Here is a 21,321-nt window from a genome sequence, read left to right on the forward strand (position 1 = left end):
AAGTGCAAAAAAACAGAATATATAAATATTAGCATGATACCTATTTACAGAAAATCATAGCAGAGCTTTGTGAGCTTCTTTTCTTTGCACCACCTGCTGACCTCACCCCATGTATTTGCTTTAACTCTCCCCTCACCCACAAACCCATTGTTTGGGTTCCAGGGGCCCAACTGAAAGTAAATGCCACACTAGTTTGACAAATCCATGCAGTGTTTAAGTTGTTCCACACTAGAGTGGACATCTAAATTTAGAATGGGAGTAACGCTTTATGTTTGCTTATGGGAATGGGTAAAAGGGTTAGCAGGGCTGTGCATAAATACTGAGGTCATAATCAAAAGATAAAGGGTGTTCCAGTGAAAACAAATGCAAATAAAAGAAATTTTTTACTGTATTTGGAAAGAAAATCTCTGGTGTTCATCACTTGTCACATGCCCTATTTTGGCAGCCAAGGAGTCGTTCAACCAAAAGAATTAAAAAAAAAAAATTAGTCAAAACACGACTGCAAGTTGTGTTTTTGCTTTGATCTCTTTTTCTTTTTTTTATGAATTCATTTGTTGCATGAGTTTCTTTTACATTTATGCAAACACATCAAAGAAAGAAAATCAACACTTTACTGTTTAGAAAACTGGATGCTGCATTTTTGAAGCTACCACATTCATCACAATTATTGTTATTTTGTGTTTTTATGCATTTTGTTGGCCATAATGGGCAGACTGTGCGAGTTCCTGCATCTCTGAGTCACTTTTCACATTTTTTGAAAAGTCTAAATCCAGAGAAAATGGGCATTAATTTCCGTTCTGTCAAAGCCTTTTATGTTGTGGTCAGCCACAATGGAGTTCTTGAAAAACACACACACACACACACACACAGACACACACACACACACACACACACACACACACACACACAAACACACACAGAAAGAAAAAAAAAACACAAAAAAATGGAAGAATGTCATGTCACACTGAAATTTAAAAATGTTAGTCAGTAAATTGTGATTTCAAAAGTTTTCCGTGACACGGCATGATGAAGCATTTCCTGCCATCTTACTGGAAGATCAGTGAATACACATGTAGACAAGAATGAAAAAATGGTGTATAATAATAATAAGTGCATGAGAAAAAAGACCTTTTTTTTCATTTTAACTTGGCTTTTAGAAACATTGTTGACAGCAGACACATCAGTGCAGCTGTGGTGAAACCACAGATTTCTGATGTCTGTCCATGGCTGTATGTGGTGAAATAAAAAATGACAGCACTCATAAATCCCCAGGTTACCATTTCCTGTCTGACTTTGCCGGGAGAGCACATATGCTCTTGATCTGGTGTAAATCAATGACAGATAAACCATTCACTTTTGCCCCTAACAGCTTATCAGTTGTGTGCTATACGACTTCTTGAGTGAAATTCTGTTTCCACTCCACGTGCAGTCGCTCATTATGGCATGCGACAACCTGAGTTTTATGAATTGCATTCCTCGGTGTGAGATAATTTGCTGTGTATTTAGATTTATGTCTCCTGCTAAACCATCATTATCGCCTGCAACAGTTTTATATGTCGCTCTGAGACATGTCTGAATTACCTCAATTTTGTGTCTGTTTATCACAGATCTTACAACACGCTATCATTCAGATCCACAGCACAGGGTTGTTCTGCATATTTCAAACCCCTCATGGTTGATGTGGCAGAGCACCATATAACAGAGTGCGAGGGTGTGGTTACCTAAATGCCCTAATTTAACTGCTGAGGAGGGGGGCTGAGAAGGCTTTAATTCAGTGGAAAGTGGTTATTCTATATTTGCCCCAACCATACAGTGACTCCACCCTCCACACATCCCACATAAAGTCATTCTAGTAGAAGAGTTTATAAATACTGAACACATTAGGTTTGGACTCAGATGCTGCAGACCCAGCAGCTCTTTAGTACTAAAATAGAACAACCAACCTAACCAGATAATGATCTGTTAATATGAGTGAATGCAAAATGCACTTGCAGTGAGGTGACTTAGCTCAGCAGTGTAGGGAGAATGGATAGCTGAATGAATAAATGTCTTTTTAAAAAGCACACTCTTTCATGTAAAAAGAGAAAAAAAGGTGAAAACGAAAGGCTTTATAAATGACTCTCTCTCTGCATTTCTGTCAGAGGGTGTGGTCAGGTGGACAAAAATGACTTGGACCACATTATATGTAAAGTTTGGGTAATTACTAGGTTGGGAGACTTAAATAGCCAGACCAACAGTAGTAAACACACTGGAAGTCAAGGCAGCTGCCTCTGCACTATCCTTCCTTCTTGCCTCCTTAGAGACAAACAGAATGCACTGAAAGCTTAAATATTTAGATGTGACAGCAAAGGAAGGGTCACTTTAGTGAAGTGAGTGGTTATGTTTCACAAGTAAAACAATGAAATTAACTGTGAATATTTAGTTTGGGGTTTTTTGTGTTTTTTTTTACTGTGGATATCTTACAGATCATTTCTAAATTTAAAAAAGAGCTTTCCAAATTCAAGGAAAAGAAGAATACAGGAAGAATACAGGAAGACAACGACTGGGAGTGCTGTGACTCCAGGAGGAATTCAAGAAATACCCTGCCCCCTTCTCCCTTTGTAGAAATAAAAAGCGAAAGAGTAAAGCTAAATTATCCTGTTCATTTTGTCAAGAAAAGACCCTGATTAAATACACACAGCTGAGACATGAATTTGATCACTGAGATATCTCAGAAATCATCGAGTCTTGTTTGGTTCTCATTTATATCTCAAGTGCTGACTGTTCAGAGTAAAAAAAAAATAAAAAGGCCAGACAAAAGTAAAACATTTCAAGAGCTTGAACTGGGATCAGACTGAAACAAGACAAAAGCTATTTCTATGGAGAGTCATTGAAGAAATATGACAAAACAGTCAGAAAGTCACTGATGTTAAGGAAAATGTGGTGTCCATCGAGCCCACAGATAACTGTAAAACTGGCCTTGGAGATCCTCACTGTGAAGCTGACATTTGGGGCACAAGCATTCGTGCCACTATCAGGATAAAGGCTTTGATTTTTCACTTAGTGCCAACATCTGGTCTTTCTTAAAACAAATGAATGATGCCCACTGTACCCAAGCACAGACTCTTCAGATGTTAAAAGATGTTTGAAACCACTAGGGAGTCACTGATTTAACTGTGGTCCAGTTTTAAGCCTGTAAAGGATCTTTCAGCGTCCACTCTCAGTGCCCATCCTTCCTCTTTGCTAAGTTAATGTTCCTGCATTCACGACATTAGCAAATACAGACAAACAGACCCCACTAACACTGAAGTGGGATTCTGCAGGAGAGCTGTTTACTGCGTTTATTTTATTTTACACCATCTGTGTTTGTTTTATTTTACACCATCTGTGTATCTATGGCTGTGATGCGCCATATTTTGCTTCCTGTTACACTGTCATTGTTTAGCCTCTTTTAAAAAGATATCTGACAAAGATGACAAAACGGGACGCGCTTGTGCTCAATATGCTCCTGTCAGCGGAACTGTGAAACTTTTTCAGACAATCTACTGAATTTTAACGTTTAACGTACTGATGCAACGTTTTCATGTGAAAAGTGTGTCCTCCTAAGAAATCAAATGTTTTTCAGCTGTAAAGGTTTATTGCAACAAACATATTTTCTTCAACAGAAAAAAAAAATACGTTCAGTGTCAGCAAAATGCCCGACAGGCCAGAGTATCAAGGTCTGATTCCACCAGCCAAGAGACTTGCTGACAAACTTTGCACAATTCTGCAAACCAGCTGCAGTTGGAATGCTAACATAAAGTATCACTGTAAATGTCTGTGTTACAAGATGGGCGTTTATAGTCCTGAACACATCTTCAAATCACAAACATACATATAGAGCAAATACAGCATAGATGTGCAAAAACACCCCTGCATAAGGGGAGGGTAAAACCTGTGGAGCACATTCAGACACTGTGTTATAATGACCGTTAAGCAAAGGGAAGAAATAAATAAATCATCATGGGACATTACTCCTAAATGACACGAAAATGAATTTGCCTGGCGAGACACTGGTATTTCCTCTCAAGTATATGAGCATTACTGTACAAAGCAGTTTCTGCAAGTTTCTTTGGCATAAGAGCAGCGTGTGTTGTTAATTGAGGAATTATTTAACAAAAATAACTAACTGAGGTTCTTGGAAATGTTTGAAACAGCTCATCACTGTTTTAAAAAAAACTCTCCCTAAGATGTTTCTATACTTCCTAAGGAATAACCATGAGACTGGCTTGTAGCTGAAAGCACCATTTGTATAAGACAGCAAAAAAAAATTGTGTGGAGTGCAAAAGCAAAGATATGTTCCTGTTTTCACGATTTTACTCCCATATGTTAAGGTTTTATCAAAGCTCCAGACGCCTCTGTAGGTAAAAGCTTTACAGTATGTATATTTTCTGCTCAACAGTCTATTTTCTTTTTCAAATTATTTTAAATAGTAAAAATCTTTAAATATCATGTTATCCGAAAATATATCACTCTGTATCAGGATAAAAGATCCTAATAAATATAATTTATCACAGAGGTTTCATGAAGGTTAAATTTTACTGCATCAAGTGTCTGTCAAAATCTATCAAAAGTTGAACACTTTATCCTCAATGAGACTGACAGATTTATTTGTTAGCATCTCCTCGCTGCTCACAAATTTATACCCAAAAAGCTTCAGTGTTGGCCCACAAACTTTCTGAACCACTTGTGCAATCTTAAACGGCAGCTTGAACCTCCATTTTTCTACTTGTTCAGAGGAGTTTTTCTGCGTGGAGTAAACTCCGCTCGTCTCCTTCGAGGCCTGGGTGTTCTTCAGAATCCAGGATTTCACCTGTGGAGTGAATGGGATTCCAGTAAACCTGTACATCTCGCTTGCCTTCTTCATGGGGAACCGAGCAATGTCCTCATACCGCACCAGCATGTACCGCCCACGCAGCCACAGTGGCTGTCTAAGGCCGATCTTGGCAGACATCCTGATGTTGTCACAGTTTCCTTTCAGCTTCCTCACCTCATCATCATCAATAGGAACATTTCCACCCATGGCCCACTCCTTCCAGTTCTTGTATTTGGTTGCAAAGGCCACCATGCGTGATGCCAAGATAGCTCGTGGATCACGAACCAGCTGGATGAATTTCACATCAAGACGTGGGTCCTCAGTCAAGGGACGGAGAGTATCAAGCTGGCGCACCCGTACTGACTTGATGGCAATGTGCTCTTTCTTAAGGCAGGACTCGGACGCCATGGTCAAGTTCAGGGGCCCACAGCGTCTGGTCTTGCAGTGATACCGTTCAAAAACCCCTTTGACAACAGGGCTGCAGACAGCCTTCTCACACAGAGAGCTGCTGGACTCCCTGCGAAAGAGGGCTGCGGTGATGTGGTCCACGGGAAGGGGGTCGATGAAGCTTTCTAGCAGAGAAAAGTCACACAGGAAGAGCTGCTGGAGAACATCACGGTATGCCTTGGCTGCTGCCGTAGCATTAGTGCCTCCACTCTCCAAAGTCAACATCTTTTCCACGTGCCACAGAGGCTCAAACAAATAAAACATGTTGTCGCCCTGCTGGTTGAAAAACTCTCCCACAAACGAGGAGCCTGTCCTGGTGGTCGCTAGCAGGAGGATGTGTTTTCTGCCCCTTTTCAATGCTTTTTGCTCACTGTAGTCCTCAAGGCGCCATTTCATTAGTGTGATGTTCCTCTTGCCGGGTGGCAGACGGGAACCACTGTGCTCCAGCAGTAAGTCGGACAAACTGTTGGATTGTAGAGAGGTTTGAGGGGTCTGCTTTAGCTTATCGGACACTCTGAAAGTATGAGAGAAACCACAATTATGTTATATTTCAGGTTAAGTCATAGCTTTGACATCTAAAGCATTTTTTTAATATCTAATATCTCACTCAGAAAGAGATGAGCAAACTGTTTTAAATCCAATGCTCCATTCATGACTAAAATTGACTCACCTCGAGATAATGTTGTTTTCTTTCTCAATGATAACAAGTGCCATAAAAAAGACAATGGGTATTGTGTATTTGATCTTCATTCTTGGATGTGGCTGAGCCTGGATATATTTTACAGACTGCTTCTTAATAGCTTCTGCCAATCTTGCGGAGTCACCAGTTGTGTTCTTAAAGAGCCATCCAGTTATTTGTATTCCCTATTGTAGACAGTGTTTTATCCTGCAAATGAAATGAACATCAACCTGTCAGTTACACATTTTGCGCATTTGAGGAAGGCTGCGGTGGACACTCTTTTTGCTACTTGTGCAAAGATGGAAGTGAGCAGTGCACTGTGGTGCTGAGTCACAGACGTGCCTCTTCGTAAGACTTTTATTTCTGAATGTGTTAGCTGCATAAAGCACAATTATATTATATTCTGCAAAACTATGATGAGAGGCACTTACTCAGAGACAAAAGCATTCTATAATAAGAAGTTCAAAATAGAAAAATGGTATAATACAGCATGTTACACTGGAATCTAAGCCAGTCCTTGTCATGAGGAAGTTCTTGTTATCTTTAAGTGCAGCAGTGCGTTTCAGGAACATGCCCGCCCACCATGCAAGTCTGAGAGTGCAAACTATATTTATAAGTTAGTCTTTGTAGGAGTTGCTTTCAAAAAGGAGCAGATAAACAACTATTAGGGCACAAAGAAATGTGGGTACAGACTGCAATCACCGACAATTTTGTCAATTAAACTGCAATTCCACAACTGTCAAGCTGCTTGCCAAGAAAACTCAAGAGTTGTCTGGCTTGGAGTGAGATCCTTTACCTCCCACTGATGCAGATAACAGAACAGTCCAAATTGCCAGCTGCTCCTCCATGTCAACACTGGGAGGATATCTTAAACAGGAACTGATACAAGTCCAGATGCTTACAGGTATAACTGTACAGTCCTGAAATGGAAGGGGAAAGCCTGCTTGTCACCAAACCATAAATTGCGGCGCTTTGAGCCTTGAGGCCATCCAGTAGATTTATAAGTCTGCAGAGGGCAAGTAGTGGGTAATCAAATGAATAGAAGGGTGGATTTAATGGTGCCTATTTGTGAATATATTGTACATTCTTGAAAGATTAATATTGGATCACTTTTAAGATAATGGCAGCTTGACTCAGATCCCTGACTAATCTTGAGAATTAAGCATAATCCTGCTTACCTCGTCTGCTAGTGTTGGGTCAATACCACAGTGAGAGCAAATGAGACAGCCTCCACCTGGAGGATATTTGGGCAGCATTATCAAACTGCTGCTTTTTTATCAGTAGAGCCAAAAGTAACGGGCCAACCTTTTCATGTTACTGCATCAGGGGGGTGATAAGATACTAAAGCCTATTGGAAAGCCAGGTACATGACCATTACTTTCTCAATTCTTGAGTGTCTTTGACTTTCTCTGTAACACACCTGGAGGTCTACTTCTCACATTCTGTTACAGCTGCTGTCCTGGGCAATGTTTGAGCACAGAAGCCAGTCCAAATGACTGCAGTCTAAACATAGGGAATGGTTGGACACTCCCTGTGAAATTCTCTGAGTGGGAAAGGGAAGTTTACAGCTCCAATAGAGCACCGTTGACGTGGAACGGCATGTAATGAAAAGGTGAACACCCTGTGTACTGAGACACGTTTTCACTGGAAGGAAAAGTCAGCTCTGTCTTGCACCACCTTGCCGCATGCCACAACCACAAAGGTCTCTTTACACATGGAGTGCGTTTAAACCCCCTCCTTTGGGTAGAGATTGCAGAACATAAACTCTCAGGTCATTCGGACGTCACAGGGTCAGTGACTAAGCCCGTGGATGATACAAGTCATCTAGAACTGGTCAGATAAGTCAGCTGCACCAAATTAAATGAGCGAGTCTTCACACCCACAGGGGCTTTTTAAAATTGAGCAAATGGATTCCTAATGCCTAAGCAAGCCACCAGGAGATCTTCAGTACATATAAAGTTATAGCACAGCCGTTCTGCATTCTATTCAATACTATTCTACAGTAACAAATTATGACATATAGCAAAAATGGTTCAGCTTAAAAATTAAGGCACGACTGGATGATTATCAACAAAAAATGTTACTTTCTGTAACACTTACAGTTCTATGGGATTGAGTGTGTAGTTCTCCTCATATATGATTCAAAGTAAACAAAAAATATTCTACATCAACCATTCATCAAGAAAATAAGTAGGCTGATGTTTTGTCATTTATATGGTAAATTAGATGTACACCAATTATCTCAGCCTATTGCATCTGCTGGGTAAAGGAGAAAAAAAAAAACCTGACATTCTTGAATATTCACAAACCACTGAGGCATATGACACGTTTGATCATCTGCTCATAACAAAACCGCCACTGCACCATTTATCATCTTGTTACAAATGCTTTTAATAGCTGCCTCTTATTTAATGTAAATCTTATGTGGAGACAAATTAAACACCAGCCAACCAAACCCGTCTTGATCAAGACTGCACTACAGTATACAATAGATTTTTTTGATAGATGATGATAGATAAAGGGATTTATTTTAATATTTAATTAATTTAATTAAAATTCATATTTTTTGTATATATTTGGTTGCATTAAGTCATTATTGGCAGTCTTATAATGATCACATACTGTGATCAAATACTGTGCTCTACCTTATTTATTCAATAACTAGGACCTTTTCCAGTAGTTTACTGAATTAATAATATCAGGAAATGATTGTGGGCTACAAACCTGGAAACTGCAGGCTATCACTTGGGGCGTGGCATGGGAGAGGGATGTATCAGCAGCCCTAACTGGCTTTAGTTTAAGGCTACAGGTAAGGTAAGGGGAAACACATAGAAAAGAAAGAAACACCCCATTCTCCCCTATGATATCGCCTACAGCCCTTGAATATAATGAAGATATGAGATATGTATGTGTGTCGGGTCATTGTAGGGATTTCACAGCAGGTGTAGAGGTCGTGCAGCACATCTGTGAGTCGTAAACACATGCATGCATGTTTTACTGTAAATAGACAGCGGTAATTCGTGCACAACATTCTGTTAATGTATAAAGAAGCCAAAACATAAAGACAGAGGGACAGAGAGGGGGAGGAAGTCAGACTTTTAAAAAAAGCAGTGTCTCTGGAGATCATGCGCTTCATTAAAAGATCACAAGGACAAACTGAAATCATGCCTTCTTGATAAAAAGGAAAAGGAAGGAGAACCCCTCAGGAAAAGTTACGAGTCACTCATAGTGACGTTATTTTAGCCTGCTGTTAATGTCGGTATGAGTTTATCATTCTTTATTTCTAAAATATCATGCTGATATGTAAAAAAAAAAAAGAAAAGAAAAAGAAAGAAAGAAAAAAACGGCTTGTCCGGTCTCTATACCCACCATTATAAATGAGCTGCGGTCTCTGAAGGCGTCCCGCTTTTCATTCACTTGATCAGCCTTCCCTCAAAGAGCGACTCCGAAGAGAAATTAATTCCATTACTTTGCCAGGACTGCTTCACTTGTATGACAGAAAACAATCGAATTCAAAAGGAGAAGCTGACCTAATTTCAGTGAGTAAAACTCGTAGATGAGATGAAATCATGTTTGAGGGGGCTGCAGGTCAGGCTGCTCAGTGAACTGAATGACAAATCTATCCAACAGTTGCGACTCACTGAATCACACGGGAAACTTTGGACCAAAGGAGCGGAGCTTCAGGGAGCGCTGGCGCACTGCCACGGCCCCTCACGGACCATTTCTTTAAGGGGTAACAAACTAACTTTGCACCCATAAACCACATGTTAAACAATATAATTACTGATAGCTAAATGCTTACAGTCTAGATGTGACTTTGGGGGTCAGTTTTAGGTTTAACTTAGTAGTTTTTCATGTTGTCTTGAGAAAAAGGGCGAGCACGCCCCCTACTGGAGAAAAGCATAATGTAGAGGTTATATAGAGGTTATGGTCTACAATGTCATTAAGTCAACAAAAACAACAACAAAAAACTTTACCCCCCCCCCCCCCCCGCACACGCGCACACACACACACACACACACACAGGCCTGTGAGAATAAAAAGGTTTTGAATTTGTTTATGAAAGTAGACACTGTTGTCAAGTTCTAAAAGATCTCAGGTCAGCAGGATGCTAGTTCCAAATAACAGGATCACATTTAAATGAAAGCATTTAAACTAAGATTTGATTCTAGGAGCAGTTTGAAGAGCTGAACCTGTCCATGAAACACAAGGTGTGATCAACTCAAACACCCACACACAGAGAGACAGAAGGTGAGCAGAGAGAGAAACTAAAGACTGCAGGGAAAGAAAGAATGGGTGAGCCAGCACAGGAGAACTGGAGGACTAGGACATTGATATGGTTATCAAAACTGAGATTGCTGTCCAAAAATCACACATAGATTCCTGACATGCTCGCTGTGTTTCAGAGAAATCGATGATAAATGTGAACAAATATTCTGTCACCGAATAGACCAACAACAAATATTTCTGTGTTGTCACTGTTCTGTTCTGAAAAGTTTTGGGACATCCAGCAGTTTGTCATCAGCACAGCTCATTAGTTTGTAAACAAGGGTTAGCTCCTCAGAGAAAAAATGATAAGTAGAATTATGTATCACCAGTATAAAAATGGCAGGATATATTATGATTCTTTATGAGAGTACCAAACATGTAAAAGTTAATAAGTAATGGACCAAGAACAGACCCTTGAAGAACCTCTAACTGAGTTTTTAATTCTGTGGATTTAAAGCTACCAATTGAAACATAGACATTTTTACCCTTTAGATAAGAAAAGAAAAAAAAAACAAAAACAGATCTGTTAGGCCAACTGGACGAAATCTTTGAATTAAAAATGTGATGATTAACGGAGTCAAAGGCACTAAGACTGAAACTCTCAGTGAGTCACTGTTGATCTTTAGGTAACTTTTAGTAAAAGCTGTATCGGTGCTGTGATTGGTTCTGAAACCTGATTGGTTCTTATCATAAATACATTGAATTGAAAAGTTTTCATTTAGTTTTTTTTTTTTTTAACTATTTTTTCCAATATTTTACTGAGAAAAGAAAGATTAGAAATAGGTGTGCATATTCTTGAGTAGCGGTGTGATTACAACACATTTGAGAGAAACAGGGAAAATTCCAGTCTGTAAAGAACTGTGGATAATGCTCACTAAATGATTTGCATTGTTATAATTTGTTGCACTTTGACGCCTTCACCTTCACTCTATCAATAGCAAGCCTTAAAACAACAATGATGTAATAATGACAACGATATAACACTGACATGCGTCATGCTGCAGTGTGTAAGCTTAACTTTTTATAGGTTACCGAATAAACACTTGTAGTTGTAAGTTTGCCTTTTAAAGGGAAATTTTACATGTTGATATATTTTTTCGCATTAGGATTCTTTTCTCTTTGAATGCTGTAACGTCTCTAAAGCAGTATTGTGGAACTACAATTACCATCAATCTGTCGCTTACTGATGACGTACAAATAGAGAAGTTTCAGGAAGGTTGCAAAACAATTGCGTCAGAAAGTTGCGCACTTGCTTCTGGAAAGGTGATAGACGACGTTTGTCTTGGTATGTAACAGTTACTTTCTTCTCAGTATTTTAAAGGTAGCAGTCATGTAACAGACACGGTAGATATACTTTGTAGTTAACTCCTAACTAAATGCGTGTGGTCTTTACGTGGCTGTGTCAAGCAAACGACCGAGGCTAGTCGCATGATATAACGGCGTCAGATCAGTTTTTGTGGCGTTTGTTATTCCACGAACACTGTTTTTGTGACTCTCAGCTTAACATTCAGCACACTAATTCCTTTCAAAAAATTTCCCTAACGCTCCGTGTTTGTGTTTCAGCGTGACACGGGACAGTAATACATCGTAATCATGTTGGCGAGGCTGACGTGCCTGAGGACTCTCCCGCTTGCCGGGCTCCGACCTGTGCTCACGCAGAGCTCCCCAGCCATGAGGGTACCCATCTTGAAGGCCTGTACACCCCTGCTCAGGCCCCAGCAGGTACTATAAAGTTGATTTCCAGGCTAGCAAATATATGGCTCTTTGACATTATTCATTATTTTCTGGTTGCTGCATTCAGTCTTCATTATGGGCTTTGTGTCCACCATACATTATCAGTACATAGCGAATGAAATCTGAAATTATGTCAACATGTGTGCCTGATCTGTGTTGTGTAGGCCAAATGTCATGAGTGATGTATGACATGGGCTATCACATGTGCTGGGTGTGTCAACCTATGGCTGATTTGTATTTACCCTGAGTCAGCATTTTCATTTGGATTAAACAGCCATTGTTTCAGCTTGTAACTTCAGCTCTTGTAGATGTAAAATTCATTTGTTGGGAGGTGTTTACTAATGTTGCCAATTGAGCCAAAGAAAGACGTAGAAATTAATTATGTCAAAAACCTGGCTTTCTTTAAAAGCGAGCTGGATTTGAGCTTTGTTGGACTGTATGAAGCTGTTTGATAAAGTTATGGAGCAAAGTTATAATCTAGTGGGGTGCACTGCATAGCAGAACGTAATATGTTCAGATGGCCAATAATGCCTTTATCTGCTAATACAATAAAAAGAATTGATTGCATGTGAGATGTCAGATGCTGTTTTGTACAGATATAAATGCAGGTATGCTTTGGGTACAATTTTCAAAAATCACTGCTTTGTAAGATACTAAAAATGCAATTGGTTACTTTCTCACCTGTTTCTTATTAATTTCAGTTATAAATTTAGTTTGTTATTCATGTTTTTGGTATTATACATACATACATCATCTTTGCCATGATCAAGGGTGGGTACAGACAGGAACTGGTGTTTGTAGCTGGACTAGAAACAGGCCAAATGTCAGAATGCCACTGCTCTAATTTATGTAGAGAGGATATTGTTTGAAGTTGGAATTTTGATGCTTCCCCAGTTTTGATTGATGGTGGGTGTGAAACCCTAACTCTAACATTTGAAGGTTTATGGAAAGTTTCTTCCTCTCTCAGGGTTATGCCTCCAAGACCAGGTTTGGTTTCCGCCGTGCAAAGACAACCAGAGACCAGCTAAAGGAAGCAGCTTTTGAACCAGCAACAGATACAGCCATCAAAAGTAAATGCTTTATTTGACATACAGTTGTTTGACATAAAATTATTTTTTTACTATTGTTTTATAACTGGAATTCTACGTTATCTACTGTCTTAAGGGGGCCTTGTTATAGTTTCTCGTATCTGTCATTTGTGTATATGCATGTTTTGTTTCCTGTGTGTGTGTGTGTGTGTGTGTGTGTGTGTGTGTGTGTGTGTGTGTGTGTGTGTGTGTGTGTGTTTTTCTTTTCAGCTCTCAAGGGTCAGGCAGTGAGAAGAATGCTGTCTTAGTTTGGGTTAATTGGCTGAGGGGCTACACAAAACCCACTATATTTAAATGAGGATTTATTTTAAACTGCAAAGCTGCTCTAGTGGATTTGGGAAAGTAAGAATATAGAGCTGGAAATGATTATAATAGGTCCGCTTTAGAGAGAAGGCAAAAATTAGCATCACAGTCAAATGCTTTTTCAAGAAATTGTCATTATATTTGTCCTGTGGAAAATTTAAAAACAACAACAAAAAAAACAGTATAAAATGTATCTAAAATTATTTGTTTTGTCTCAAGTTGACAGCATGGGAAGAATGATACTGGCTGGAGGTGCAGCAGTTGGCCTTGGAGCTCTGTGCTATTATGGACTTGGCATGTCCAATGATATTGGTGCCATTGAGAAAGCAATGTGAGTAACAGATTTATTTTACCAGCAGCACTTTAATTTTATCTTGAAACCTAGATCAGGAGAGAAGTGGTGTCATGCAATCCTCGGTCTACATCTACAGTCTTCTTTCTCATCTTTGTGCAGGATCTGGCCTCAGTATGTGAAAGATAGGATCCACTCCACCTACATGTACTTTGCAGGCAGTGTTGGACTGACTGCTCTGTCGGCTGTAGCTGTGAGCAGGACCCCAGCTCTAATGGGTCTGATGATGAGAGGATCCTGGCTGGTAAGCTTTACAATACAAAAGTGTTTTGTTTTTTTTAAAGGTGGTTACTTTACTGCGGCAGGCTTTTTACATTAAACCTAAGAATTATATATCATGCATCTTGTTTAGTCACATAAACTTTTAAACCATAGTTTATCTGATGTACTTGAAATCTTCAGATGAACATATAATGGTTACTACTTATTCCCACCCAGGCAATTGGAGCAACTTTTGCAGCTGTGATTGGTGCAGGCATGCTGGTTAGGTCCATTTCATATGAGCACAGCCCAGTGCCCAAACACCTTGCTTGGATGCTCCATGCGGGTTTGTATTTTAAAATGTGTTGTAAGAATTTTCTGTCCTTTATGCCATCTCTCTCTGTCTCTCTCTCTCTCAGCTCTGTTGTTTCTGGTATGTAGTTGCCTTGGTTGAACACTAGAAGGCAGCCTTAGAACAGCTCAGAGTAAAAAGCTGCTATTGTCCTTTAAACCAGTGGTGCCCAACCTTTTTCAAGCCATGGACCGGTTTAGTGTTAGAAAATATTTCCATGGACTCGCCTTTAAGGTGTGGCAGATAAATACATCAAAATAAATGATATGACTGTAATCAAAAGTGTGATATTTTCTAAGTATAATAATAAATGTGAATCCACTGTGTATTCATATGCAGCTCTATCAGCAGCGTCTTCGTAGCCTCCAGGCATTGTGTGTGTGTGTGTGTGTGTGTGTGTGTGTGTGTGTGTGTGTGTGTGTGTGTGTGTGTGTGTGTGTGTGTGTGTGTGTGTGTGTGTGTGTGTACATGAACAAGCCGATGCATGGAAGTGGGCGGATGGGAGCTGAGGAGGGCTTTAGCGCTAAACTCATGGATCACATTTAATTAGGCCCGAGCCGACGAAGTCTCGGCGAGGAGCCTATTGGATTCACTATGCCACATACCCCAAAATGCGTTAAAATCCCCACGGTCGCATGGGACGCGGTCGCCAGTGACCCCTGACCTCATAGGGACATGGGTCAGGTCGAGACGTTTCCGAAAAGGTATGCGTCGGGGTGACTGGGAAAACGCCTAATTGTTTTTGCTCGAATTCTCCATTATTCTTTATTATTATTATTATTATTATTATTATTATTATACTTTCTCTCTCTTTGAACCCAATTTTGACCCCCTGAACATGCGCGAAAAGTCACCATTTTTTGCATGGTGGTCAGGTCTGGCGAAAAATTACGTATTTTAATGTCGCCACAAACTAACTCAAAAACACGGCTACACTGCGCCCCCTGGAAATTTCATTTTTCGGGCCCCTATGGGAGAGGCCAAATTCAAGTTTGCCCTAGATTCATGAAATTCTCGTCACACATAGATCATGTCAGGACAAACAAAAAATCCTCTTGAGGCACCCCTGCATGACCCACAGGAAATCCACCAGGTTCACTTGAAATTTGGCTTTTGCCGAGTCAGCAATTTCGCTCACCTTGTATTTGCGCGAACTTCTCCTACAGCATTTGACCCACAAACACCAAAATGGCTCAGCATCATTTAGAGACATAGGGCATCTAAAGTTATCGAAGGCTTCGTATTCATTTCAATTGTCTTGTCACACTAGGCCCCTCAAGTTGGCCTTCGTTTGACCAATAATTCCGGTCCTCTTTCCTGCCATCAATCGCACATGCTTTGCCCGATCTGCCCCAAAATGGAATCATTTATGAACACACCTACACTGAATCCACAAGTGCAGAAACCACGTCGATTGATGCCATAGCGCCCCCTACAGAACAAAATGAAAATTTGTATGGGGGTCCACAAAATTAGTTTCTCTGGTATGCATGAAAATTTTTTTACACAATCTTCTGATCCTCCTGGTCAGAAAAGGCAATCAGACCTATGCCCAATTTTGCACGCCACAGGCGCCACCACACCGCAAATGTGCGTTGCGTTTATATGGGGAGCCAACAATTTACTTTCTCACACATGCATGCAATTCGAGACAAACATTCTGTACCCCAGCACGATCAAAAAAGTCAATGAGACCCATGCCCACATTCCCACAGGAAATCCGCTAGCTTGGCTTGAAATTCTGTTTTTGCCAATTTTGCACTGTTGGACACCTCATATTTGCTCGAACTTCTCCTAGGGCATTTGACGCGCTAACACCAAAATGCCTCTGCATCATCTAGAGACATAGGGCATCCAAAGTTATCGAAGGCTTCGTATTCAATTCAACGGGCTTGTCACATGAGGCCCCTGAATTTGGCGTTCGTTTGACCAAACATTCCCGTCCTCTTTCCTGCCATCAATCGCACGTGCTTTGCCCGATCTGCCCCAAAATAGAATAATTTATGAACACACCTACACTGAATCCATACGTGGAGAAACAATGGCGATTGCTGCAATAGCGCCCCCTGCAGAAGAAACTGAAATTTTGTATGGAGGTCCACCGCATTGGTTTCTTTGAAATGCATGAAAATTTTTTTACATGTTCTTCAGATACTCCTGATCAGAAAAGTCAATCAGACCTATGCCCTATTTTGCACGCTGCAGCCGTGACCACCACCCCAATGTCAAGATGACATCATTATGGAGAAACCACAACCTTCTCACACAGATTGCGCAATCACTCACGCACTCTTTCTGCACTTTGCTTGCATTTTCCTTTCCCTTATGTACTGTACAAGACTTCATTTAGATTTGTGGATTCAGAGCAACAAGTGCACTAGTGCCCCCTACAGATGGAACAAAAGCATTAGATAGTGGGAATCACATTTAGGTTTTCTGAAATGCATGAAAAAAGGTAGAAAACTTCGCCACAGTCAAATAGATAGATTCAACGGTGTTATCATGTCCATCCTTGCCAAGATTTTCATCTTTTGCCAGTGGGGATTACATTTGGCAGAACAGTTGGCTCTCTGACAGCTTGAAGGGGGATCTCAGGTGGCTCGCAGGTGGGTTGCAGGCTGTTTGCAGGGCACGTTGTTCGCAGGGAAGGCAGGTCGCAGGTTGCAGGAGCAGCGGCTCTCAGGCGGCATGCAGTGGGGTTTGCGGGGCTCGCAGGTGGCTGGCTGGAGATTTGCGGAGCTCGTAGGTGGCTCGCTGGGGGTTCGCGGGGGCTCACTTGCGGCTCGCGCTGGGTTTGGCGGTCGCGCACGCAGCGAGGGCCGTAAAACGCCGCTTGCGGCTTTAATTGGAAATGTAATGCAATGGGACCAGATTTTTCACCCAAGGTAGGCAAAAATCCAACCGATTTAGATGATTTTATTGGAATTAACGTCAGGAAAAATCGGGATCTGCAGAAACCATCCGACTACAGTGAAAATCTGATTTGTGCGACTTCGACTTAGGCGGCTTTTAATGTATAAAGCACATGAAAAATACAACTCACCATAACACTGAATCAGTGTGAGCCCTGAGCATGTTTCTCTGCAACTCATTTTTGCTAGCTTGTGGGTTGGCTGGTTTCGGCTGGCACACACCAATGCAAGCTTTGATTTCACCTGGAGAGTGGCTGCAGAGCCGCAGTGTCGAGTGCCAGAGAGTCCGCTCGATGGCTGGCTCCGCCTCACTGCTATCCCCGTGTTGCTAACAAAAAAAAAAAAAGGTAAATAGACTAGTTCTTATATGGTGCTTTTCTACTCTTTTTGAGCAATCAAATATTCAAACGAGCTTTATGTAGGTCAACCAACCGATTTTCATTAGACAGGCACGAAGAAGCGTCTTGACATGCCAAGAGGAACTCATAGAGGGACGTAACGGAGAGAATCTGCCCATTTTTCAAAGTAAACCATCGTTCAGACTCATAATAAGTAAAACGGAAAAAATGTAAGTTACTTATTTATGTGGGCCCGGTACCAAATGACCCACGGATTGGTACCGACCCAGGCTTTGGGGACCTCTGCTTTAAACCTCTACACTAGTTGATGGCACCACTGTCTTTTGGTGCTGTCTGTTTTGAAAATTTTAAACTTCTCTTCTTTTTTTCTTAATATAATTAGGTGTAATGGGTGCTGTGATTGCCCCTCTCACTCTCCTGGGAGGGCCTCTGATGGTGAGGGCTGCCTGGTACACTGCAGGCATCGTGGGAGGTCTGTCTACTGTTGCAATGTGTGCTCCAAGTGAGAAGTTCCTTAATATGGGAGGACCACTGGCTGTTGGCTTTGGAGTGGTGTTTGCATCCTCTCTGGGTTAGTATAATGCATTTTTATTTCATAAACCCTGTCTACAAATAACTGAACACTACAAGCTAGTGGGCATTCACACTGAAAATGTCCCTGAAAAAAATTACCGGTGTGTTTCAGTCTTGTCTCGTTCAGATGAAAGCATATGGAAGCTGCTGATTTCCCCTTCCAGTGTTGACAGTCAGATCTACACCTAATGCAATGCACTCTATTTATAGACTGTCACGTGTATTTAAACTGCAGTCTCCTTTTAAAGTGGTTCTGTGCTCAAGTGTTTATATTACAGCAAATGATTGGTATATACACATCTCACCAAATGCTTAAAGACTAAAGCAAAGTATTAATGTTAGGTTTTGACCGAATTTATCTTGTTTTTGTTCCTGTGGAACCACACGAGAAGCTTCACATTTTCATATTTGTAAAAAAAAAAAAAAAAAGGGGGGGGAATCTGATAAGTAAATGAGTTTTTTTTTCCTCCTCCCTTCATCTAAGTGAATTGCTTGCAATCAGATAACATCAGATTCTCAGTTTTGTGTATGAATTGATTTCAATGTATTGTAGTAATTAATGGATGAGAAGTAATAAATAGCACAGTCTTTGTAGCCATGGGTTACATTTATGTTCAAATTGAACAGTACTGAGTCATCAGGTGAAGTGAGGATAGTGTTCATCTCTGTCGATAACTGCACAGAATTGGTCTTGAGACCCAAAGTAAATGATCTGTCTTTTTTCAGGATCGATGTTCCTGCCACCCACCTCAGCATTTGGGGCAGGCCTCTACTCCATTGCTGTCTATGGAGGCTTGGTCCTGTTCAGCATGTTCCTCCTCTATGATACACAGAAGGTCATCAAGAGAGCAGAGACACACCCACTCTATGGCGTGCAAAAATATGACCCCATCAATGCGTAAGTCACTCCCGGTATTAAAGGACACTAAAAATAACTTTTGCTGACTACCGTTGGTAATCTACTTGTACCAATGTGTGGATCTCATATTTATGTATTTAATCTTACAGGTGTATGGGGATTTACATGGACACACTGAACATTTTCATTAGGCTGGTGATGATTCTGGCTAACGGCGGTGGCGGCAAAAGGAAGTAAACACCAGCATGACTCCAGCTTCACTTTCACCTTCCATGGAGCCTGAGAAAGTCATGTTTTTTGCTAGCAGCATAAACCAGATGACTACTGTTATCTTTTAGAGATGAATCTTGTCTAACTGCTAGATCAACATGAATGCTTTGAAAGCATGTACAGACGAGGATTGCACTGTGGTACGAGGTACCAGTCAAAGTAAAGAAGATAAATTGTTGTATATCGCTAGCACAGAGCTCTGACCTTGAATTTTGGAAGCATCTGGTTTATCCTGGGGTTTAACAGATTAGTTCAATCTGTCTGTATAAGTTTTTGCTTCCCTCAGAAGTCATTTGTATTGTTTTCTATTTATTTCCACTTGTTGGTGTTTCTGTTTTTATTAAGTGTAAATCCAGAAATGTCACAGAATAACCAAAAGGCCACATATGCCAACCATAGATTGGACCACATTCACAGTACAATAACCTATGTTGTATGTAATTGTCTGAGAAATTCTCTGGTATTGCACTTATGTAATGGGTTAAAGAGGCAGTGGTTCATACTGTTTTTGAAAAGGATGCAGTAATTTGAACAATGGAATTGGTAAATAAAGTCACTGTTATGTATTTTGCAAAATGTTTGAAATTTAATCTGCACTCATAAGTCAGAAATGATAACATTAGGGTGATTTTATCTATATAAATACACATTCACTATATTGCCAAAACTATTCGCTTATCTGCCTTCACAGACATTTGAGCTTGAGTGACATCCCATTCATACTCCATAGGGTTGATGTTGGTGAATATGATGTTGGCCCACCCTTTGCGGCTATAACGGCTTCAACTCTTCTGGGAAGGTTTTCCACAAGGTTTAGGAGTGTTGCTGGGAATTTTTGACCAGTCCTCCACAAGTGCATTTGTGAAGTCAGGCGCTGATGTTGAATGAGAAGGCCTGGCTCACAGTCTGCTCTAATTCGTCCCAAACAGTGCAGGCCAGTCAAGTTCTTCCACACCTAACTCGCTCATTCATGTCTTTATGGACCTCACTTGTGCACTGGTGTGTAGACATGTTGGAACAGGAAAGGCCCATCCCCAAACTGTTCCCACAAAGTTGGGAGCATGAAATTGTCCAAAATGTCTTGGTATGTGGAGGCATATATTTATATAAATGGTTCCTTTCACTGGCACTTAAGGGTCTGAGCCCTACATCTGTAAAACAACCCCACACCATAATCCTCCCTTCCACCAAACTACACTTGGCACAGTGCAGTCAGACAGGTACCATTCTCCTGGCAACTGCCAAACCCAGACTCATCCATTGGATTGCCAGAAGGAGAAGCATGATTTGTCACTCCAGAGAACACGGCTCCACTGCTGGCGTGCTTTACACCACTGTATCCGACGCTTTGCATTGCGTTTGGTGATGTAAGGCTTGGATGCAGCTGCTTGGCCATGGAAACCCATTTTTATAAAGCTCACTATGCACTTGTTGAGCTAATCTGAAGGCCACATGAAGTTTGGAGGTCTATCGATGGACTCTGCAGAAAGTTGTGACCTCTGTTTACTATGCACCTCAGCATCTGCTGACCCCGCTCTGACATTTTACGTGGCCTACCACATTATTATAATACTACTAACAGTTGACTGTTGAATATTAAGTAGTGAGGAAATTTAACAACAATTTTTGCGTGTGTGTGTCCCTGATTACAATTTTTCCTTGTCTGGTCTCATATGTAATAATTTGTGTGTACATGAGATGAAGATTTTACAAAAGGCAAAAACATGCACATTTGGAAGTTGGAGTTTTTACAGCAAATCATTTTGCCACTCAGCAGAAACCCAAAGAGAAAGTTTGAGTCATAATGTTGCATATTTTACATACCATTTGTATTTTTGTTTCTAGATTTATTCTAAATATATTACTTGGCTTAGTTGAGGCACTGAAAATAGCTTGGTCCAGTTTAGACATTAAAAAAGGACTTGGTCAGGTTTGGGGACTGAAAATACAATATATATACTCCCTGCTAAAATACTTAGAAATTCACGCTGTTATGAATATGAACACATTTTTTTGTGGTTTTTTTTCATGTCAAACATGTCTGACAGTGCTTTTTTTCCCCCCGCTGTTTCACATTTTGCTGAGACTG

The 21,321-nt window shown here is 40.6% G+C and overlaps 2 protein-coding genes across 3 annotated transcripts; one reads left to right on the plus strand and one right to left on the minus strand.

The window, feature by feature from the left end:
- Nucleotides 1–3,616: 3,616 nt before the first annotated feature.
- Nucleotides 3,617–9,587, minus strand: LOC115798614 (carbohydrate sulfotransferase 3). Its single transcript, XM_030755517.1, has 3 exons — nt 9,330–9,587; nt 5,952–6,167; nt 3,617–5,795 (listed from the first exon to the last, which is right to left on the minus strand). Exons 2-3 carry the CDS (start codon nt 6,029–6,031, stop codon nt 4,586–4,588), a joined length of 1,290 nt encoding a protein of 429 aa, XP_030611377.1. The 5' UTR covers nt 6,032–6,167; nt 9,330–9,587; the 3' UTR covers nt 3,617–4,585.
- Nucleotides 9,588–11,434: 1,847 nt separating this feature from the next.
- Nucleotides 11,435–19,808, plus strand: ghitm (growth hormone inducible transmembrane protein). 2 transcript variants are annotated; one of them, XM_030755617.1, is made up of 9 exons: nt 11,435–11,514; nt 11,793–11,951; nt 12,931–13,033; nt 13,574–13,685; nt 13,809–13,950; nt 14,145–14,253; nt 17,913–18,101; nt 18,830–19,001; nt 19,112–19,808. In XM_030755617.1, the coding sequence occupies exons 2-9, from the start codon at nt 11,823–11,825 to the stop codon at nt 19,197–19,199; spliced, it is 1,044 nt and encodes a 347-aa protein (XP_030611477.1). In that variant the 5' UTR covers nt 11,435–11,514; nt 11,793–11,822; the 3' UTR covers nt 19,200–19,808. The 2 variants fall into 2 exon arrangements, with proteins under 2 accessions (XP_030611477.1, XP_030611478.1); XM_030755618.1 differs by lacking the exon at nt 11,435–11,514 and adding an exon at nt 11,556–11,573.
- Nucleotides 19,809–21,321: the final 1,513 nt, after the last annotated feature.

Source organism: Archocentrus centrarchus, chromosome 19 (assembly GCF_007364275.1).
Source record: "Archocentrus centrarchus isolate MPI-CPG fArcCen1 chromosome 19, fArcCen1, whole genome shotgun sequence".
Classification (NCBI taxonomy): domain Eukaryota; kingdom Metazoa; phylum Chordata; class Actinopteri; order Cichliformes; family Cichlidae; genus Archocentrus; species Archocentrus centrarchus.

What these genes read in the sequence shown, in the direction of transcription:
- ghitm (XM_030755617.1), top strand. Translation starts at nt 11,823, where the DNA reads ATGTTGGCGAGGCTGACGTGCCTGAGGACTCTCCCGCTTGCCGGGCTC. An exon ending in AACAGATACAGCCATCAAAA is followed by an intron (nt 13,034 to 13,573) that starts GTAAATGCTTTA and finishes TTTTGTCTCAAG; the next exon opens with TTGACAGCATGGGAAGAATG. An exon ending in GGTGCCATTGAGAAAGCAAT is followed by an intron (nt 13,686 to 13,808) that starts GTGAGTAACAGA and finishes ATCTTTGTGCAG; the next exon opens with GATCTGGCCTCAGTATGTGA.
- LOC115798614 (XM_030755517.1), bottom strand. Translation starts at nt 6,031, where the DNA reads ATGAAGATCAAATACACAATACCCATTGTCTTTTTTATGGCACTTGTT. An exon ending in GAAAACAACATTATCTCGAG is followed by an intron (nt 5,796 to 5,951) that starts GTGAGTCAATTT and finishes TCATACTTTCAG; the next exon opens with AGTGTCCGATAAGCTAAAGC.